Below are 24,152 nucleotides of genomic sequence, written 5' to 3' on the forward strand. Positions count from 1 at the left end.
ATTTTTTTCCTTATATTTGCAGCATTATCTCATTGTCGTTTTAATTATAAGTCCATTTACAATATAAGGTTGTATTTCCCTGTTGCCAACTTTTCATTGCTCTCAATAGTCAGTCTTTAAATGTAGGGTTATGTAAGAGAGTTCTTCTATATTTCCTAAACACACCAAGATAATCCACCCATTAAAAAAAATGAATAAACAGGGGCCGGCTCCATTGCTGAGTGGTTCCACACACTCTTCTTCAGTGGCCTGGAGTTCGCTGGTTTGGATCTTGGGTGCAGACCTGCTTCAACTCATCAGCCATACTATGGAGGCATCCCACATACAAAATAGAGGAGGACTGGAACAGATATTAGGTCAGGGCTGGTCTTCCTCCAGGAAAAAAAAAACAAAAACAAATAGGAAGCTTGGCAAAGGATATTAGCTCAGAGTGAGCTAAATCCCAGAAAATCCCCCAAAATGAATAACCGAAATAAACATGAAATACAGTCTGAGTTGTCTCTTATTTCTTCAATCAGTTTTGCTGGTTCAAACAGCAGCAACAACATAAAATGTACTCATCACCTATAGTTTATTACCCTCATTTTCTGTAATAATAATCAACTCACTGTGCCAAATAGGTCCTATAATGTGATACTCATAGACAAATAAAAGGCACCAACTAGAGAAAACCAAAGACAAAATACCTACTGATAGACTAGTGAAGTAAATATTGTAAGGATTTATAATATTTGATAAATAAGTATTACCAAGTAACAAGAGCAGAATAGGGGCTGTAACTCCAGCATAATTTATTAAAATGAGAAAGTGAGGACGAGAGAAGGTTTTTGAATATAATTATTCTTCATAATTGATCCTTTCAAATATCTAACCAATTTTGTTTTAAACAGAAATCTACAGCAGAGAAGAAATTAATCTATTCTATAAAATAATATATATATGCTTCATATTAAATGCAGATGTTTAAAAATCAAATTCTATGTAAAAATTAGAAAAGTCCTTTGTTTTCAATTTTTTTTTCAGCTTTGTCTATAATACAGTTATGTGCTGCTTAATGATGGGAATACTTATGAGAAATGCATCCTTAGGTAATTTTCATCATTGTGCGAACATCATAGAGTGTACATACACAAACCTAGATGGTATAGCCTACTACACACCTAAGCTATATGGTACTAATCTCATGGAACTACTGTCGTATACACTGTCCCTCATTGACCAAAATATTGTTACGTGGTGCATGACTATTTGAACAGCAATTTACCTCCAAACTCAGCCTGATTATTCCTATCTCTCAATGTTTGATTTTATTCTATGGAAAAAACAGCGTCTTGATTCCTTTGTGAGCTGGAAATCTAATGATCACTGACCCCACCTCAGGCTGAGTATTTTCGTCTTCCCACAACTCCAGTATAGTATCTCTTTTGAAGTGACTGTTTATTTGGGAGGATAATGTTGTACCAGTACAAGAAAATGAAACTTTGGAGTTACATTACAGACTACCACTCTCCTTCCACTTAGCATTGTCAGATTAATAAATAAAAACACTGGATATCAGTTAAATTTAAATTTTAGATAAAATGAAATAAAATATTGCATGAAACATAATAGAACTAAAATAATTATTTGTTATTTATTTGAAATTCAAACTTAACTGAGCATACTTTATTTCACCTTGCAAGCCTACTTCCGTTCTCTTCAGTTAACTTACGAGTTCAAGAGGAGAATGACACTGAGAAGGTCAAAAAGAAATTACTAGATCAGCAGGGCAGATGGTAGTACCGTGCAGAAAGAACCTAAGATAAGATAAAATATTTGAAGACTCTTTCTTTCTTTTTTTAAGTAACCATGATATTGGTCAACCAGGGTTTTTGTTTAACTTTTAATGTCTCTGAAACTATTCACCTACTTTTTCATGGTTTCGGAAATGTCTCTACCAAGGTTTTACAGAGGTCTCATCCCACCCTTCATGTCTCTTCTTAAACTTGCTTTTTCTGTAAGCACTGGTGCTCAACACATAATAATAACAATAATTAATAAATAATTATTTTGTTGCTTTTGCAGTTAATTACTAGTATCTCAGCAAAGAAGAGGCTTTTATATATCCTTTAGAAGAACTTAGATACATGTAAATATGTTATGGTTATTACATTTAAACATGTAACAAGCATTTATATGACTGAAATACTAAATTTATCTCTATAGAAAGACATTCCTTTGAATTTCAAACAAAGTTTTTGAGCACAGTCTAAGTCGAGAATTACCTCTTTGGTTTTAAAGAGGACTCATCCATGATACACAGCTGAAGTTACACAGATAGCACTTAATAATACAATAAAGCCACTGGGTTAAGTCTAATCAAGTTGTAAATGTTACATGTATAAGTATTTAAATCATCACTACAATTTAATTTCTAGACATTCTTAAATTAAAACAAAAAAAGCTTCAGGCTTATTAATATTTAACATTATGACAGCATTACTCCAAAGAACATAAACCACTTTTTCAGAATAAAAGATCTCATTTTAGATTCAAGATATAGAACAAGATTGATCGAAACCAAGTCAGAAAAGCTGAGACAACCAAGAACATATATAGTGTTAGAGATGCATTTAAATGATTCTGTGTGTATGTGTACAACAAAGCCAGCATTAAATTCAGCATTGCAATGAGACATTTTAATAATTACCTGCTATAAATGATAAGTATATATATTACCACATTTTCTGAGGACTAATAATGGTTTAGATTATAAATGAAAGTCAATGAAGTGGGATGGATACTCATTTTATTAACACTTATATAGTATTTTTCTAAATACCTTATTGTAGTGCATTGTATATGACGTTTTTGCAGTGCTAGTAGAGGTTTAAGGGTCGTTTTTCATTTGTTGAAAAGTATGAATATTGATATAAATTTAAAATAATAACTGAGGATATTTTGTGTTGAAGACCTTCATATATTATTGTTATTTGGTATAGAAAGCAGGATTTCTTACCTGAAAGACACCCAGAGACTGACAGAAACAGAATTAATGTCCAAGAGGAAGCCATCCTAGGCCACTAGGATCTCCCACGTTCCTGTGCGTTTAGCAGCTCTGACGTTACTTCATTAAAGAATGCCCTGTTGAGATGAATAACAGTTTTCAAAAACGGAGAAAATAAACAAACGAAAAAGCAAACACAAACCAACTCAAAAATCTCATAATAAAATGATAACTCTTGGGGCTGGCCCCGTGGCCGAGCAGTTAAGCTGGCGCGCTCCGCTGCAGGCGGCCCAGTGTTTCGTTGGTTCGAATCCTGGGCGCGGACATGGCACTGCTCGTCAAACCACGCTGAGGCAGCGTCCCACATACCACAACTAGAAGGACCCACAACGAAGAATACACAACTATGTACTGGGGGGCTTTGGGAGAAAAAGGAAAAAAAATAATAAAATCTTTAAAAAAAAATGATAACTCAGTGCAAAGGTCAGATTAATATATACTTAGATACTGACAACAATAATAAAATTCCCACTAGAATCCATTTAAGGCACAACACAAAAACTTTGGAGAAGTGATAAAATTTCCCTATCCCATCTATTTATATTGAATATTCCTTTATAGATAATAAAAACATCAGGTTCTAATGAGGATGATTTTTCCTCACAGGGAGTGTATAATAGCTATATTTATTACATTAGACAAATTATTAGATTAGAAAAATAGGGTAGAGAAATCAGTTACATTAATATATACTCCTCTGTTCTAGAACATAACTAATGATCAGTTAGCCAAGTGACCTTACACATTGTGCCTGTTGCTCAGCTAAACCCCCACAGGGAATTTTTCTCATTTAATTATTAAAGTCAACTGCCTTTGTTTATAACTCCCGTGATCATCTGTGCTGTGCCATAGTTCCTTTCTTTGGTGAGTAATTTCTCTCAACATCTTTTGCTAGCCAGAACCTAAGGGAAACAAGGATTTTCATGAATATTTAACATTTTTTTGTCTAATGCCATTTTTATAACAATAAACAGTATAGCACATTAATATTTTTTGGTTCCTTTATTTTTCCTGAAAGACACAATAAACATAAAAAAATTATAAAATTCTAGCATGAAACCCTGCAGGAACTTGACAAATGTCTGTTAGAAATTCCCGTAATACAGAAGCAACTTCTGAGTTTTCAAGTGTGAGTTAGTGGTGTCCTTCTTGGCCAAAAGCAATTAACTTGAAAAATAATTGTACATTGTTAATGATTTTTAAATAACAATTATTTCTTGGCAACTGGCTCTTCCCCATAGACTTAGCTGTTCTGGTTATCTCTCTTTTTTTAGGAAGCATCTTAAAAGTATAGACAAACACTTTTCCCCTTAGCTGGGTCATAATTTAATATGGTTGTGCCCAAACAGGAAAATCTCCTGGTATTGAGTCTTCTACATGAATAATATAAGTTCCTTTTTATTTATATTCTTAAATCTAAGCCTTGCTTCTCAATTTTAATTACATGGTTAGGAATCACTAATGGAGAAGAAAGTTAATAAGAGCTAATAATGGCTGATTTGCAGTCACTTCCATTTTTCATCATCTCTTTTTCTTCCAAGTAAATATCAGAAATACATACAATTTGAAGCACAAAAAATGACCTTAAATCACTGTTTTACAGTTTAAAACATTTTTATTATTTATACACTGCTTCTCACCAGAAAGGAAAAGAAGAAAATCAACACTTCACACATAACAATTAGAGAAACTTAAAGTTGCCAGAACTACCATTATAATTCACAAGAACTGCATATTTGAATTATTGAATTTTCAATTCATAACAAAATTGGGCTTTCTTGGATTTTGAGCTCTGAGATGTTAAAACAGTTTTGCTTAACTTGTTTTGATGAACTTCTGCTCAGTCCACGTTCCCAAAATTGGTACTTCCCCTCTCTATTTACAATGTCCTCTGTTGTCTTAAATATTCCTCATCAACAAATGCCAATGGCATCAGAGCACTTACGTGCTGTACACTGAAATGTCAAAGACAAAACACACGCGCATGTGTGCACACACACCTACACACACATATACACAGAGGTTAGCCACACGCTATAAGCCAAATAAGCAGGATACTCTAAGTGTAATATAGACATAGAGCTATCGAAATAGGAATCGATTCACAAGGACAGCTGGGGTTTGGAATAGGACAGAAGGATCTTCAGTAGAATTTCAAGAAGACATTGGTCTTAGATACATATCTTACTTTTGAGGGAGACTAACGATGGAAACATGGATAAATAAGTCAATGTCGGAGAGCGATAGATACTATGAAGAAATTCACACAGAGTAAAGGGACAACAAGTGATCAGAGGACAGAAGGGGGTCCTTTAGTAGGGGTTTATGGAAGGTATTTCTGATAAGAGGATATATAGGCTCAGTACTCATGTTTTCAACACGCCATTATGAAGTAATCCTTATGTGTGTATACCAGGCACATTTTTTCAATTCTCAAATATAAACAGTACACTAAATTTTATTACTAAAAGAATCCATCTTATGTTAAAATCTCTTCAAATAAAAATAAGAAATGTGTGTATGTATGAGTGCGTGTGTGTATGTGTGTTTATTTGCAAGCATCAATGCTTGGTCTTTAGGATTTAAACACAAAAAATAGTAATTCTTCAAAAGCCATTCTTTTTAAGATATCTAAATCACATCGTTCTTTTTTGCTTTTTTTCTTCCTTCTGATTCTTTCTCTCTTAAGAAAAAAGTAAGTGACATAATCTTTAGGATTCTGAAATATGTATTTTTGATATGTTTCTCTTGAAAACAAAATTATTCCATGACTTTAATGAAATCTCTGTTTCAAAGTAATAAAATAACCTAATTAATCAGACATATATTAAGTTCCCACTACATGTCAGGTTAAATTACAATCAGTTAATAAATGTCGCTAAAGCATATCAGGATGTGTTTTTAGAAATACCTTAATGGAGACTGACACTTGTAAATTAAAATCTGGTGCATTAAGAGACTGAAAATCCCTAAATACTAATTTGGAAACTACTAATCATATACATTTAAAAAACCTCACATTTTTAAAAAAGCTTATTTCATGCATAGAATATATATTATCACCTCTGACATTCAGAGAAAAATGTATGAAATAATGTCATATTACTTTGTAGTTTTTTTCCTGATTTATTGCAAATATTTGCAAGTAAAGTAAAATAAGTAGATCTTTATGTTAGTATTAAGTCAACAATTATAAATAACAAATGCAGTTGATTGCGTAGACAAGTACTTAAAAACATCACACCTTAATTGCAGTCTGCAACAGGATTGCTAAACATACGTTACCATGAAATAAATCACATGATAGTATGCTGCCATCTGAATACAAGTCAGTTTTTCTTCTTAAAGATGAATATAGGAAACTACCTTGTTGATGATGTGTATGTGTGAGTGTGTGAAGACAAGAGAGATTGAGAGAGAGGCAGAGAGATTTCTATTACTGCCTGCTGATCCTTCTTTTCAGTTGCAGAGCAATGACTTCCTACAGTTTGGCCCTGTGCAGATTATTCATACAGCAGTCAGAATCATATTTTAAAACACAAATCAGCCTGCATCATCTCCCTGTTTTAGTGGTTTATTCTTAAAATAAAATCCAAATTCCTTATTTAGTCTACAAGACCATATATAATCTGGGCCCTGTCTAGCTTTCTGATTTTATCTTTTAGCATTTCTATACTCCATTCTTACCACACTGACTTTCTTGATGCTCCTCAAATATACCAAGTTCTCATTGTTTCCTTTGCCTGGATCCATCCACCATCAGTTCTTTCCAGACCATATAGTTTTAGAACATTAAAGTCAGTACTTGAGATTATGCTATTTATGTTTTACTTTTTAATTACTTTTTTCTCCTACTGGGATGTGATATCCATGAAAACAAGAATTTCTGTCTTGTTCATCTTTGTAGACCCAGCATCTAGAACAGCACCTGCCTGGTTTTAGTAGGCATCCAAGTAATATTTTTGAATAATAATTATTGAAGAAACTAGAGTCTATGGTAAGTAAATTATTTAGCACAAGACAATAAAAGAAGATAAAAAATCACTATCCCTTAAATTTCCATAATACTTGCAACTGGTACAATTTATAGAATTCTGTGTGCCAGGCATAGTTTTATGCACATTACCTACATAACCTCTATTAATGAACTTGACATCTCTTGTTTTTCTTTTTTTTTTTATTTTTTTGGTGAGGAAGATTTGCCCTGAGTTAACACCTGTTGCCAATCTTCCTCTTTTTGGTTGAAGAGGATTTTCCCTGAGCTAACAACTGTACCAATCTTCCTCTATTTTGTATATGGGACACCATCACAGAATGTCGTGCTGAGCAGTGTGAAGGTCCATGCCAGGGATCTGAACCCACAAACTTCAGGTTGCTGAAGCAGAGCTTGTAAACTTAACCACTACACCACCAGGCCAGCCCGTTGGCATTTCTTACTGATGAAGATAACTTGCCCAAGAACACACAGCTAACAGAAGGCAGACTGGGGTAAGAATAATATTGACCTTTAAGCTACGCCGTTTCTTACAGAATTCCACAGCCATCTCTACAAAAGTTTCTAGAAGCACTCTTACCTAAAAGAATTAGGACTGGTGCTCAGTTAATAAAAATCATTTAGAAAAACAAACATACTTTAAATGTTGTCATCTAACTAATATGATGTAACTCTATATTCTCAATATATAAAGAATATATAATCTATATTGTTTAACTCTATATTCTTATTATACAGGAATAAGATACTATTTTCTGATTATCAATATTCTGCTGGAAAATCCTTTCTTTTATCTCAACATCATATGAGTCCTTATTACATAAATACTGCTTATAATGTATCATATACAATTTTTAATTTCTTTAAAGTAGTGTAATAACATGCAAAGTAGTCTGATCCTTGAAGGGTTTTATTATTTTTATACAGTTGTCTCACACACACATAATTTTATAGAATTTCCTAACTCACTCATCTTATTGAGTTTGTCCAAGACTATTAGCTTTTGTTTTTTGGTTTGTTTGTCTTTTCACAGAGCCAAATGCTCTCACTCTTGGTGCACTCAGATGTCATTGATCTGCATAACGTTTATTTGACTTACCTAATTATGTCAACATGTATAACCTCCACAAACAGATGACACAAATACAACTGAATCTTGGCAGGTATGCAACTTACACAGTGGCAGGGAGTAAACTAGAGATGAGCCTACTTAACATCAGCATCTAACTTGTTCTGAATTATTTTCATTTATGGAGATAATAAAGGATGTTAATTACTTGGCAAATTAGAACACTGGAGGTTGAGTAAAAGTGTTTCTACGTTGATTAGCATGTGACAGGGCTACAAAATTCAAAACTTGGATGTGAAAGGAGTAAAATGATCAAGTATCTCTTTTTCTGTGTACTTTAGTGTCCATTCCAATCATGACTCTTTGTTAAGACTGGAGCTAGTGGCATTTTTGCTTGTATGATACACATTAAGGGTTGAGGAAGACCACAGCAGGGCTCACAGGAAAGGAACATAAAATAAGCCTTTATAGGGAGCTGTATGTTAGATGTCCTTAAAGGTTTCTAACCCAATGCACTTGAACAAAACAATAGATAGTTAAATGCAACAGAAGATCTAGCACACACACACAAAAAATGCGTGTTTGTCTTGTTATATTTGCTATCATATATCCCTTGAAGACCAAGCAGCAGTGTCAGGAAGTGGAGAGACAGAATTCTTGCTTTCAAACATAACCAGAGTGAGTTATGATATTGTGACTATCATGAATCACAAGAAAATAAATTACATTTTTGTGTCCTGGAGAAAGTACTATGGCTTGTAGATGGAAGGCTGAACTCACAGTATTTACATATTTTGGAGATATTCTTTAACATGGTTTTCTATGGTATGTAGGTAAGCATAGTTCTGGTCTATATTTCTCATGGTATTTACTCTAAGAACTTCTTTTGAGCTCAACAGAACTTGCCCTTGTGGAAAAGGGAAAAGCAAAGATTTCAGAAACAGCAGCACTGGTTTTCTAAGACTTCAAGTCAACTTTGGAATTTTATTTAAAACAGAAGATTAGAGAAAAATATGCCTCAAGATTATTTAAGACTACATAGTACACTTAACGGAGAGGGGAACCCAAATAAAAGACTGTAGGAGTCTGGTGCCAGAAATATTCCATAATTCTCATTATTTGTTCATTGACTTAGGAAAGGATGAAGACAGAACCATAGCTCACCGCACCTGCCAGCCTCTATGTAAATTCTGACAGGATTTGTGTTGTGTTGGGATCCTGAGTACCATTCCACGGCCAGGTGACAAAAGATTTCCCTTCCTGGTAATTTGGGAACTAGACACATGACAAAACTTCTTTCTTAAAATACTGCAAAATATATCAAAATATTTTTAAATGCTTCAATGAATTAGTTAGAAAAGAAAAACTTATTCAAGATCAAAACTAGATAAAAGCAGTAAGGTGAGAAACAAAGCCAGCTTTCACTGTCAGGCCATTTACCAAATCCCAATAAACTTCTGTTTGGCGTTCATGGCTACTCTGAGAGTGTGGGACCAAAACCAAAAGCCTAGGGCCCACACAAGGTGAGTGTTCAAATAGGAAACTGCATATACTTAGGATCCCAAAGGGCTTCAAATCATAGGTAGGGTGGGTGAATAGAAATATCTCTTCAGAGTGATGATCTACCCAGAGATTAGTGAAAGATATTCTTCAATCTTAAACCATGAGACTGAATGGAAAGAAAAAAGAAAATCTCATAGTGAAGAATTCATAGTCAATACTCACAAAATATACAGGAAAACAAAGCACTATGAGTGAGAATAAACAGAAACAATAAAAGTCAGAATCAGATCTGCAAAGACTTCAGATATTTGACTTTGTAGACACAGGTTATGAAACAAATATATTTGATCTCTTTTTAAGCATAAAGGAATCAGCATTATGAGAAAAAGACACAGAGATGAAGAAATTATTTGGAATGTAGTTCAGAAAGAGAAATAGATGGAAAATATGATAGGAAAGTAAACAGAACGGAGGGTATAGTGAGAATGTCTTATATGTCTAATCAGATTTCCATAAACAGAAAGAGAATGGGATGAACAATATGTGAAGAGACAGATAATTGCTAAAATTTTCCAGAACTGGTTAAATTTCCCAATTTTAATATTCAGGAAGACCAGAAAAATCCAAGAAGAATGAACACCTAAGCAAATCACAGTGAAAATGCTGAACACCAAAGACAAAAAAACAGCCAGAGAGAAAAACAAGCTTAATTGTAAAAGTAGAAAAATCAGACTCTCAGTTGACTTAATGAGAGCAGTAATGGGATCCAAAACGATTGGAATAGTGTGCTGGTAAGAAAAACTGACAACTATAATTCTAAAACCAGTGAAAATTTCCTTAAAGGATCAGAGTTCAATAAAGCTCTTCTCACTCAATCACTAACTGAGAAGTCAATTATATCTTAATAAAGCTGGGGAAAAAACTGAGCTTGTCAAAAATAAATCTTCAGTGAGAAAAATATTAAGTGATATTCATCAGATAGAAGGAAAAAAGTAATGGAAGAGGGAAGCTCTGAAATGAATAAAGGGAAGATGGCAGAAGCTAACTCACGAAGTGTTTACCATACGTGGGAACTGTGCCTCGTGCTTTACCTCTGGGAGCTCATTTAACACATAGACTTTATGAGATAAATCTATCATTCTCATTTTAAGGACAACAAATCATAGGTATAAACAGGTTAAATAAATTTTTTAAGTTGCACAGCTATTGGGTAAACTTGAGATTTATATCTAGACAGTCTGGGTGCAGAGTCCATGACTTTAAACAACATATTACACTGCCTGAAAAAAGAGTGAGAACAAATATATCGTGAGGGTAAATTTAAGAAAATATTGTCTTAATAAAACAACAATAATCATGTCTTGTAGGGTAAAAGTAAGGCAAGTGCAAAATTAAAATTCATGAACATAGTAACATATATGTTACTATGGAGATAAGTGACTGAAGTTAAATATTTCAACAATCCATGTATATTTAGAAAAACAGTAAAATATAAACCTTAGGTTTTTATAAAATAGCTATGTTGAATCTTCTAACTTAACTGCTGAAAAAACAGAAATTCATCAAAAAACAAATCTATATTCGTCATAAATATTTACCACCTCCCACTCTTCGCTAACGAAGAGAAGTTATATATTTAATACTCTTTTACTCAGAGTTTAGCACATACACAACTTTTGACATGTCCTATAAAACAGAAACTTAAATTTTTAAATCTAACATTAGAGTCTCTCCACAGTTTGATTCAAACTATGCATCTTGTCACATCTTCTACTACTCCACTTCAAACATTTTGGAACCCAGCTAATTGAAACAATTTTTCATTTGCAAACCTAATTCATGTTGTATATCTTCCAGGAGATGCTCACACTCACATTTCTCAGCATAAAATTCCTTATTGCAAAATATCTAGTTGTGGAAGGAACTAAATAAATTATTAAGTTGCTTAATTAAGGGCAAGTGCAAAAGTATCAATTTAACAACAGATTTGGGATATTGAGGCTGCAGAGAGAAGGCCAGCATGTCTGGAAGCCAACGCCCAGGAGGGAGAAGTAGGAAATCAAATCTGTAAGTCAAGGGCCTGATCTAAAGCATTCAAAGGCCAGAGAAAGGAGTATGAATTTTATTATAAAAATTATTATCATAAAAATAAACAATTCCTAACATATAACTCAATTTCTAAAGTTGTCAAATATTTCCAATAATATTTAATTTTGTGAAATAAAGTACACAGGAATAAATGACACTCATTTTTCCAGACTGGACAAACAGATGTGAAAGTGATGGGACCTGCCTAATGCCTCACAAAATTCAGTGTTGGCATCGGGACTAACACTTTTGTCTTCTGATTCCTGGCTAGAGAGCAAAATAGTATCTGCAAGTTGCCTTTTCCATTTTCTACTGGTGAGAAAATGTATTCTAAACTCAGAGTTGTTGAAGAATTTAAGAAACACATTTGTATATATTTTAGGAGAGGTTTTTCTGAATAAGAGCAGAATAACATGACTTGAAGCCTGGTTTCTTGCAATAAGAGGGTCTCAGTAAAGGGAAAAATATGTGAATAATGAAGAAGGCGACCTGGGTTATTGCATTCTGGAAAACGAACCAGTGAGAGCACATGTCCAAGGTTCCACATGAGCAAGTAAATTAACTAAGTTCTGTGTAAGAGAGTTTTAAATGTATAAATTCAGGTATATATATTCTTCATTACGAAACAGTGGGATGTGCTAAAGATTATTTTGAGTATAAATTTGTTTTCTGAAGATTTAAAGTTTGTCTCTGAGAGGGAGTCTGATGGCTTGACAGGTAGAACAGTGCAAGAAGACACTGAGGAAACCAAAAGGATCTTGTGTGAAGATTTCCTTTGTATAACAACATGATATGGATAAGATTTTAGAGAGACGGTCTCTAGCAAGAGAGATGGAACCCATATTCATCCTGGTATTTCATTTTATTTTAATTTATTTAACTATGGAAACAAGGATCTTTTGAAGACATTTAAATTAGAGTAATTGTGCTGACTTTGTCTTGGTTAAATTGGATTTTTTAATGATTTACTTAAAATTTAACCTATATTTCCTCAGAAAATTGGCATTTTGAATCATTATCTTCATCTGGCAGTTGATACCATGGGGCTAAAACGCATTTAAACAACGTCTTGTTATAGGCACATGGTTAAGCTGGGAATTGTAGATAATTTGAAGGCAATGTTTGAAATAGCTAATAGCAATCCCCTTGGGAATCATATACCTCTTTGTTCTTCATTTCCATATTAAACTCTTTTGCCTGAAATATTCATATTCTCTCAAGACAAGGGAAAGAGGGCTGATGAAAGACAAAAGAAATTCAACTAAACAAACAAACAAAAACTTGGGAACATGTTCCCTATAAATACAATAGTATTGTTATAACATATTAGAGAGCTCCCCTGGTGGGATTTTATGAGCAATATGACAAGAATCTGTAAGTGTGGTCTTCTATATTTTCGACAAAGGAGCTATAAAGCAATCTCGATGAATGGAAAAGAGAGACAGGGAAGTACAGTGGATGTTTTTATACCTCAAACTTTAATCCAAATGATTACCATTGATTTTTTTTTTCCACACAGTAAATACTGAAAAGCAATTTGATCAAGTCAATAGGGACTAGCAAGGAAAGTGAAGACACCCAAATTCTGACCAAAGCCAAGTTCCTGATAAACTGCCTCTCTCTGTCTTAGCTTCTTCAACCTGTGTCATGGCGACAACAGCCTTTTCCTACTCACAGTCACAAGTTACCTGGTTTTGTTAAGTCCTTTGAAGCTTCATAGATAAAAAGTCTAAAAACCCAAAACAGACACTAATAGTTTCCCCACATAGTTTCTGTTAATCCATTAAATGGCTTCAAAAATTCTTCATTTTCAGTTTCTTGTTTCAGAATCAAGCATTCAAAACAATTCAGAGTTGCAAATATAACTAAGTTATCAAAGACAAGATGTACTTCAATTAATTCCATTCCTCACCACCAAACAATTCAGCTGAGAGCTTTCACAAGTGCTGAGAACCTGCCAAGACAAGAGACTCAGAGCCCATCCAGGATGGCACTCTATCTGACAGGGGTCCCAAGGGCCTAGCCGCATTTTAGTTTCTGTCAAATGAGTACAAATGGCTTACCACAGTCTGGCAACTGAGAGAACTGGAAAGTGTAAGATCAAGTGGTGTAACAGTAACTTTTATAGAGCATTAAGTTGCTAAGCTTAGCATTTATGACATTTATAGCTACTCTAGGCTATTCCAAATTCTTAAAATGCATTAAATCGAGATATTTTTCACATTCAAGCCTAATAATAATTTGCATCTAGTTACATTTCAACTAGCCAACAAGATACCACTTTACTGTTAGAGGACATCCTTAAATTCATTTTCCATACATGTGAAGTCAAGAAATTAGGGAAGGGAACAATTAAGCAGATTGTTTGATTTCATAACCTAGGTGAAGTAGGAGATCATACATTACAATTGATTTTTATGCCTTTTTTGTTTTGAAATAATTATAGATTCACAGGTAGTTGCAAGAAAAATAAAAACATACAGGAAGACCCTGAGCAAATTTTACCCCTCCTCCCCCAATGTTAGCATCTTAAATAACTATAGAACTGTATAAAAACCATAAACTTGGTATTGGTGCAATCTACAGAGCTCATTCAGATTTCATCACTTCGGGTGCACTCATCTGTGTGTGTATCTGTGTGTGTGTGTGGGGGGGGGAAGTTCTATGGAATTTTATCATACATGTAACTTCATGTAACTACTACCCCCATCAAGAGGCAGAACTGTTTCATCACCACAAGGCTTCCTCATGCCACTCTTCATAGCCTACCTTCCTCTCTCTAAAGTCTCATCCCCAGAAACTACTAATCTGTTTTCCATCTGTATAATTACATTATTTCAAAAATGTTGTATAAATAGAAGCATGGAGCAGATTAAACATTTGAGATTGGCTTATCACTCGGCATATTTCCCTTGAGGTTCACCAAAGTTGTTGCATGTGCTCCTTTTCTTTGCAGAGTTGCAATCCATGGTATGGATTTATCATAATGTGTCTAACCACTCACCCATTGAAGAACATGTGAGTTGTTTCCAGTTTGGACATATTGTAAATAAAAGTACTATTAACATTTTTGTACAGATTTTTAAATGAGCATAGCTTTTTAATTTCTCTGGGATACGTGAGCAGGAATACAACAGCTGGGTCATCTGTTAAATCCATTTTTAGTTTTTTCTAAAAACCACCAAACTAATTTTCTAGAATGGTCACACAATTGTAATTTCTCACCAGAAATTCTGAGTGATCCTTTTCTCTACCTCCCCACCAACTTTTGGTGTTACCATTATTTTTTTATTTTAGCCATTCTGATTGATGTATAGTGGTATCTCATAAAGAATTTGCATTTCTTTAATCAGTAATGATGTTGAGCAACTTTTTATGTGCTTATTTTCCATCTCTACATCCTCTTTAGTGGCATGTCTGTCTTTTATTCATTTTCTAACTAGTTTGTTTATATTTTTACTATTGAATTTTAAAAATTCTTTATATATGCTAGATATAGGTCTCTTGTCAGATATGTGGTTTGCAAACATTTCTCCCAGCCTGTAGCTTGTCTTTTCATCCTCTTAACAGAGTCTTTTATAGACCAAAATCATGTTGATTAGGTCCAACTTATTAATTGTTCCTTTTATGGATTGTGTTTTTAGTGTCAAGTCTAAGAATTCTTCCCTAGCCCTAAGTCCCAAAGGATGTCCAACTGCTCCAGCATTACTTGCTGAAAAGGTTATCCTTCTTCACTGAATTGCTTTTGCACTTTTTTCAAAAAATAGTTTGGCATATTTTTGTGGGTCTATTTCAATACTCTGTTTCACTAACCTATGTTTCTATCCCTCTGTCATGCTGTCTTGATTAGTGTAGCTGTTAATTAAGCCTTAACATTAGGAAGTGTGATTATTCTCACCTTATTCCTTTTCAAAGTCGTTTTAGCTATTCCAGCTCCTATAACTGTCCATATAAATTTTGGAGCAAGCTTATCTATGTCTACAAGAAACTTGTGAGGATTGTGATAGGAACTATGTTACACTCATAGATCAGTTTGCGGACAATTGACCTTTTTTTTTCGTTTTGGTGAGGAAATTTGTCCCTGAGCTAACATCCATGCCAATCTTCCTCTGTTTTGTACATGAGATGTCACTACAACCTAGCTTAATGAGTGATGCATAGGTCCATGCCCAGGATCGAGAATGGACATTTTTACTATGTTGATTCTTCTTGTCAACAAACACGTTACGTCTGTTCTGTTATTTACATTTTCTTTGATTTCTTCTATAGCGTCTTTCAGCATACAAATCATGACATGTTTTGTTAGATTTATAACTATTTCACTTTCTTTTTTATAAATGGTATTAGGATTGCTTAGCCTCCATAATTATTTGAGCCAATTTGCTATTCTGTCTCTGTCTTTCTATCTCTCTCTCTCTCTATGTACATCTCCTACTGGTTCAGTTTCTTTGAAGAACCATGACTAATACAATAGTCATCAAGTATAACTTTTCTTATATTTATTGCAATGTGTCATGCACTCTAAATATGTTGTGAGAACTAAATGTATGTTCATTGGTGAGCTAATTGATTGGTGCCTATTTCACTCTTCTCTGCTTATGCAAACACTGCTTCTTAAAGAGCAATATGTGAAATGCATCATCCTTAAAGTTAGGTTAGATATGTGTTTTATGAATCCAAGATTCTTGATAGTAGCTATCTATTTGCACTTCATTCTGATGCTTAAACATTAAGCTGATTTTTTCCAACCCCCAACCAATCTTGATAAGCAGATGATAATTTTATTGTATCTCATCACAGTACCTACATAACCTGCAGCGATAAGTCTACATTGTATGAGTAGCACAGTGAATTTATATGTGTTTAAATATACATCTTTTAACAGCTGATGATCTCAGGATATTTTGTGAAAGTTAAGAAATTTGATCATATCAATTTCATTTATTTTATATTATATCCAGTAAAGCAACATTGAATAAATATATCTTGTTTACATAAGTTCATTGTGCATTGATATTTTTAGACCACTATGAATAACTCATACAATTTTGAAATGCTCCCACTCTCTGAGAAATGTCATAAAAAAGCAAATCAAAATTAAAAACAAATTAAAAAGCAAAATTAGAGCTTAACTGAATTTGGTATCAGAAGTACAAATAGGTGTGATGGTCAGCACAGTCATCCTTCAAGAAGACCCACTTGACAGATATCTTGAATGTGTTTCAGAAGCTTATCATGAAAATAGAAAGTAGAATAAATAGGTGACCATTGTAAGTTGGGCAGTGACCTAAGTATAGGATATATTATATAAAACCAATGGAAAATACATTTTGCTGTTATTTTGATATTGTTCAATTGCAGGATTTACTTTGTTTCCAAAGTCTATGAAGTACATATTTCAACTTTTGAGTGATGAGAAATGTGATTCTGTAGAGTCAAACTGAGGTTGCAATTACACAGGAAAGAGAACTAGTTAAAGTTGCAGGTGAAATTTCAGACAGAAAGAATTCTATTCCTGGAATTTACAATAGAACTAAGATTTCAAGTTCTTTAAAAGGTTAAATAGGAGTGACCAAATAAGGCATACTAGGCATGTCACACACAAGGCCATCAATTGCAAAAGGGAATCTAGCAACATTTATGTGGCAGCCATAGAGATATGCTACTCTGAACTCCACTCAAGGAAGAATTTCTCTTCAAGGAGAGCAATTAGCTGACAGCCTCTAGATGTTAGCGCCTTCAGTATCTGCCTGGGTGTTTGAGCTGAGGTCCCGTGCCTCCCTAAAAGCTCTTAGCCAGTGACTGAGCATGGTGGGGATATAAGGTCCTGGCCATTTCTGCCTAATGAGAGACTCCTTTAATGGACAATATTTGTTCTGGAGGTACATATTGGGTTGGCTAAGGCCATTAGTTTTCAACCAGAGGTGATTGTGACCCCCCAAGGGGCATTTCACAATATTTGAGAGATACATTTCATTGTCGCAACTGGGAATATGCTACTGACGTGTAGTGGTAAAACCCAGGGATGACAGTAAATATATAAAACTCATAGGACACCCCTCCACAAAAAAGATTTATTGGGTCCAAAATTTCTATAATGCTGCTGATGAGAAACCTTAAACTAGGCTTCACCATATCTGATCAGAATCTGAGGATCTCTCTGCCCAATCCTGCTTCCTCTTTCCTTTCTTTTCATAGATGTCAGAGCAGCATTGTGGTCCAAGAGCTTTCTTACTCCATTGTGCTCCATCTCCAATTTGATTTTCCAGATGTTAAGTCCCTTTTGCATTTCTAATTCAGTCTAAGAGCCTGATTTCTGGAAGGTCCAAATTATACTCTGTAATAAACATTTATTGATCATCAACAACGCACCAGTGCTCGGTGCTAAAATAGCAATGTAAACAGGATATGAACTGTACCTGAGGGAACTCATGCTTTAGCAGATAGAATATTTCATAACACAAAATATAATAAATATTATATAAAAGTGCAATGGAAGTTTTATACTATTTGTGCAGGCGTGCGTGTAGTGCAATCAGAAAATTCAGTCAGCAAGTAGTTCATTGTTAACAATGCAGTCCTTAAATCTTTCATTTTAGAGACAGAGTTATTCTTAGAGCATGGAACCGGGCATGACTCTTCAGAAGCGATCAGGCAGCATCTGTGAGCAGATGAGGAGTAATGGCAGAAGAAGGTAGGGAGACCTTGACATAGTGCTACACGTAAATAGGCATGGCATTTGCTTAAAAACAAAATCAAATATTTCTTTTTAAAATTGATTTACTGGCTCTGCTTGGGCTACAGAATGAAATTCATACTGCTTCATGTGCTTTTCAAGGTCCTTCCAAATCAGCTGTAATTTGTCTTTCCAGATTTAACTTATATACATCCCCCATACACCCTAGATTTTCATTCATTCTTCATTGGGCACCTGAGTATCTGTCTATATGCTAAGGTTCTGTGTCAGGCAGGTGTTGATTTAAAAGTGAGTAAGATGGACACAGCCCCCATGTTAAGGGTGCTTATAGCCATTGAGCACTCCTTGCCCCATTCCAAGCTTACTACGCTTCTTTGTCCATGCTCCTTCCCACAGCCAAACTTCCTGCAGATCTCTTTAGTCTGATGACTTCTTATCTATATTTCAAGTCTCATATCTTTCAAAGATTTTTCCTTGACCTCCACATTAATCTAATGCTTGGTTGTGCTTTGTAGTCCTTTGTGTATAGTCCAGTTCTCACCTACGTTATAATAGTCTAGCAGCTAGGAGTTTGTCTCCTGATCTAAACTTGTGGACTTCTTGAAGGTGTAAGCCTTATCTTGTCTATACTTGCTTCCCAGGCACTTGGTAAACTGCCTGGCATAGTTAAACACTCAATAAAGGATCACATTTGATGTATTTATCATCAAATTGTCAACAAAGCAAACAATTACAAAAGTCCTAATGTCAAACATGCATTATAGGAACTTTTTTTTTCTTTATTTGGAGTCTTGACAACTCTACACATTTTTAATCATCATTAGTTCTTGAACGTTTCTTTGTGCTATGCTTACTCCTTCATTTGCCCAATGCAGACACATCTTACTCTACAGATATTTTGTCTATGTAATTTGTTTTTCCTAGCATCTATCAAAGCAGGTCACTTCAGGTGAGGGTAAAGCATATTGAGGAGAGACTGGCTCACTTTTTCTCAGATGAATTGGGAGAATGAAGAATCTGTAAGCAAGGCAAATTCTTCAGCTTTGAATGTAGTATGTGTAATTCCTTCAACACTTCTACAAAAGAAAAAGCATCTAAGACTTAAGATATATTATAAAAATGAGAATACTGGATCAAACTAGTATATAAGCTTAATTAATGATTACAATAGTGAGGCCATAGATAAGACAAAATGATAGAAATGTATGCTGCAAATTCTTTTACATTTAACACATTTCCTACAAGACTTTAGAAAGCTTTGAATACTTTCTGTAAAGTGACTGTAGCACAGGAGGCATTTGCAATATTATAGAAAGAAGAGATTTGGAGCGAATAGTTATAAATCTCAGCTAGATTCCTAGTTAGTTTTGTAATATTGATCAAAACTTTTAAACACTCTGAAATTTAGCTTCTATAAATGAAAGACAGTAACTTAATAATAGATATTGCATATACTTTTATGATACTTAAAATATAAATGAAAAAAGCTAAAATTATAATAGGTATTGATAAGTGTTTATTGATTCTAATCTAGCTATCTGTTTCTAAACTTAAGGTTTAGGTATGAACAGTATTGTTTAGAGAGGATTTAGGCCAATAGCTCGAAAACAATATACAATACAACCAAAATTTGGGCCACAAGGAAAAAAATGAAAACACTTGGTCTCTATTTCAAATGTAGTGCTTCAGATTAATAGCAATCAATAGCCTTAAATATTGTTCTTTTAGTTTTGCCAAATTATGTTTGACAGTAAAATTATATCATAAGCAGTCTCATAATAACATTTACATCTTAATAAGCAACATAAAATTGTGTTTCAGTTTGCAATGAACTATAACATTGTGATAAAACTTAATTTCAAACATATGAATTTAGAATACATGATCATTTAGACAAGCCCTGGAATGAAGTTCAAGTTATCTATGAATAAGACTAGTATATATCCTAGTGCTCTTTTATGGTAGGTACTGTGGTGCTGGACAAGTCAGCAGACATTTTTCACTTCTGAATGGCTTTATAAAACCTTAGCTCACAAGGTTGTTGACGGGATTAAATAAAACTATGCACGTGGCAATGCCTTGGAAGTAAAGCACATGCAAGAGTTTGCCTTTATTATATTCAGAAAGTTGGGATTACAGGGCAGGAGGAGACTGCTTCCTGGCTGTATACCTCATCGTGACATCCTATCAGTAGGTTTGCTGCCTGGTGCCCGCGCCTTGCGCATGTGGCCTTCTCCATGGCCCACAAGACATCCCAAAAGGATTCTCTCAGGTTAACCTGGGTTTACCTGCTCCAAGAGGAGACTTGCCAAACAGTATATTTCTGAAAGTAAAATAAATCCCTCCCTTGGCAGCAGGAAAATTCAGACACATTAATATTTCCTTTACAAATGATGGTTGCAACTATAAATTTCTGAAGTTAAATTAATTTTATTCTGAACCTGTAGACTTTTAGAACAAGATTAATTGTTCTTAGAAACGAAGGGTACAATGGGCTAGGCAAACAGTTAACTTTACAATGTGACTGCAAAGCAAAACAGCTCTTGCTGCAGATACCCAGAGCAGCACTGACTGTTCTGAAACAGTTACGGTGGTTTAAATGCTGGTAATTTTGTTCTTAGCTATTTTCCACTTGAATTGCTCCAATACTTTTTTAAAACTGCCACACTGAATGATATTAATGGTGCAACAAATTGACTAGTATTATAGGAATGTATCTATTATTTTTATGGGCATATTTAATTATACGTGTTTCTTTAGGTTTCTAATTAAAACTGGCAGTAAAAATGATGTCTTCGTGTTTAAGCTTGCATTTTTAGACTTAAACATACCTCATAATTAGCACTAATATACAGATAGTTCAGAAAGATATAATGCTAACACATTAAAGTGGATTGGAAGTCCTATTATTAGTCCTATTATTAATATAGACCCTTGTCAGCAGGAAAAAAAAATCAAATAAATAAACTACTATATATGGAATATGTGCTACTTCAGTTTCTTTCACAAATTTCCTGATGTTATAGACTAAATGTCAGAGAGATGAGGACATAAATGGTGGCATGACCAAAAGGAAGAGTTGATCAGTTCCATTGTATTTAATACCACATTGAGCACTATACATTTTACATACCGTCTCAAGAATTTACTAAAGATTCAAAGTGTAAAAGGTAAAAATCCGCACACTTCTGCAGACTAGCGTGACAATTCACCAAATAATGATCTCTAACTATTTTTATTCAGTGTTAGCCACCTACCAATTAGAGGGCTGAGTTCTCGGAGTCTCTAAGGGCAGTTCCACACTTCACATTTTCAGTGGCAAATTGTATTTGACACTTAATTTAAAACCCAAGACACCATAACATGAAATCTTCTAGGCCATTAATGATAAAGCATTAGGGTATCCTCCCACTTCCTTGTTGCCTGAGGCAGCCTCTGGTTTTTCCCAGAAGGCTGTGTCTTTGCTGTAGCCTCATGCCCGTGGGTGGTGTATTCCTAACACACATATAATCTGAATGCTAGGCATGGTTCTTAGATGTCTAATTACACACTTCTTACAGCTGCTTGTCAATAGTAAAACCTAGGGCAACATGAGTTCCGTAGGCAATAAGCTATTAATTGAATTTGTTATTGTGGTGGTGGTGGTAGTCGTAGTAGTGATTGTTTTATGTTTAAAGAGAATAAAAATGCGTAGACAACTTGAAAAAATAAGAGAAGAGTGCTTCATCATAAGAACACCCTGCTTAATTGTAATTATCATCTATTGTGTCCTTCAGGAGCCTGATTTTCCTTTGAATTTTTTCTTCCATGAATCTAGTTATTTATGGTTGTGATATAGTTGAAATATGGGATTTGAAACTAGACAGATGTAGGTTCAACACCTATTATAGTTTCTACTCATTGTGAAGCCTTCAGGATTTTATTCAACCTCTTCAAGACCATTTTTTTTCTTGTGTGAATAAGGATACATATAATTCTTTGAATGTTTTTGAAAATACTGTATTAATAAGAACATCTCAAGATAGATTTATGAATCTAAGATCATACCTTCCTAAGTAGCACAGGATAGCATTTAAGAGCTCATGCTGTGGGGCTAGAAAACCCAGGTTTCGATTTCAGCTCTGCTTTCATCTTGTAACTAAACCTTGGATAACTTATTTAAAATCTCTAAGTCTGAGCTGGGGTAGCCACTAGCCATAGTGGCTATTAAGCACTTGAAATGTGGTTAGTACATATTGAGATATTCTGTAAGTGTAAAATATACACTGGATTTCAAAGACAGTATGGAAAAAGGAATATAAACTATTGCAATAATTTGTTTTTACATATTATCTGTTAAAACAACTATATTTTGGATTATATATATTGAGTTTTACTATATGTTTCATTAGGAATAATTTTACTTATTTCTTTTTACTTTTTAAAAAATGTGATTACTAAAAAATTTAAAATTACATATATGGCTTGCTTTTGTGGCTCACTTTATGTTTCTATTAGACAGGGCTTCTCTAAGCCTTATTTTTCTCATTTGTAGAACAGAATTTATAATAATATCTTCTCCAAAGAGTTTTTCTGGGTATTAATGATACCATGTATGAAAAACAATTATTCAATGCTCAGAACGCAGTAGCTATTAGTGTCAGATCCTAAGTTCTTCTCTTCCTCCTCCATGTGGGAGCGACGCAAGTTTCTGTAAATTTTGAGGTCTTGCTTTCTGCATTTTTTTGGCTCATACCCTTAGAGTAGGAAGCACAAGGTTGTACTGGTTATCTGCAGGCTTTCCATGTTACAAGTCACTCTATAAATTAATATTTTATTGAGTTTATTTATTTAGCAGTCTGTCTGTCTTCATTTTTAAGATTCCTGAGAGTAGAGAATGTGACCTACTCATCTTAACAACTCCAGGAGGGCTTTGTATTTTTAGCTATTATGGGATAACTAATGTTTACATATTTATTGTTACAGATTTTATAATTCCTAAATATTTGCTGAAAGGAACATTGGTATTTAAAACTAACAATAACTTGTTACCAATTCCAGCAAAAAGAGCTGCTTATGATTTGAAGGTTGATAGTCTTTTGTATCTATTTAAATAATGCTCCCAAAATACAGAAAATAAATTGATAAATTATATCACCTAAATAAATGCCACTTTTAAATACCTAGCTACTGAGGCTGAAAGGCATTACATAGAGTCACCCTAGTTAAATTCTTACAATAAAATGATTCATTTAGATTCTCTCTATCTCTCTCTTTCTCTGGCCCTCCCACACACACACACACACACACACACACACACATTTTCTCTCTCTCTCTCGCTCTCTCTTTCTCTCTCTCTCTTCCCTTGTTTCCCAACATACCATGTGATCTATAAGTTAGCTTAGCATGTGGCCATTAATACTATTTTTGAAAGCTTCAGTAACTGGCAAACTACCAACACACAAGTATACTTCAACTGCCCTAGTTAGAATTCATCTAATTGATTTTTTCTTTTACACCCTAATAAAAAAAAGAAAGAAAAAGGAAAAGGAGGCATCAAATAAGAAGCATGATTTTAGTGAATTAAAAACAATTCTAAAACTCATGCTATGCTAAGTGGGTTTAATTCAATCTACCACATCTGAAAGTTTTATTCCAAATAAAAACTAAGTATAATCTAGAGAGGCGGGGGGTGGGGGGGCAGAGAGAGAGAATAGTGGTTTTACAAAGATTTTGTAATACTTCTCACCACCTGTAAAATATCTCAAATTTACGG

At 34.1% G+C, this 24,152-nt stretch overlaps 1 protein-coding gene across 3 annotated transcripts in view; it reads right to left on the minus strand.

The window, feature by feature from the left end:
• Positions 1 to 24,152, minus strand: part of CNTN5 (contactin 5) — a 1,141,798-nt gene that overhangs the window by 655,086 nt on the left and 462,560 nt on the right. For all 3 annotated transcript variants that reach the window (XM_070490393.1, XM_070490391.1, XM_070490392.1), the window contains one exon: positions 2,999 to 3,123. In XM_070490393.1, coding sequence (XP_070346494.1) covers positions 2,999 to 3,053 — 55 coding nt within the window. In that variant the 5' untranslated portion in view covers positions 3,054 to 3,123. The remainder of the gene's footprint in view (positions 1 to 2,998; positions 3,124 to 24,152) is intronic.

The sequence above is a fragment of the Equus asinus genome, chromosome 20 (genome assembly GCF_041296235.1).
Source record: "Equus asinus isolate D_3611 breed Donkey chromosome 20, EquAss-T2T_v2, whole genome shotgun sequence".
Lineage (NCBI taxonomy): Eukaryota > Metazoa > Chordata > Mammalia > Perissodactyla > Equidae > Equus > Equus asinus.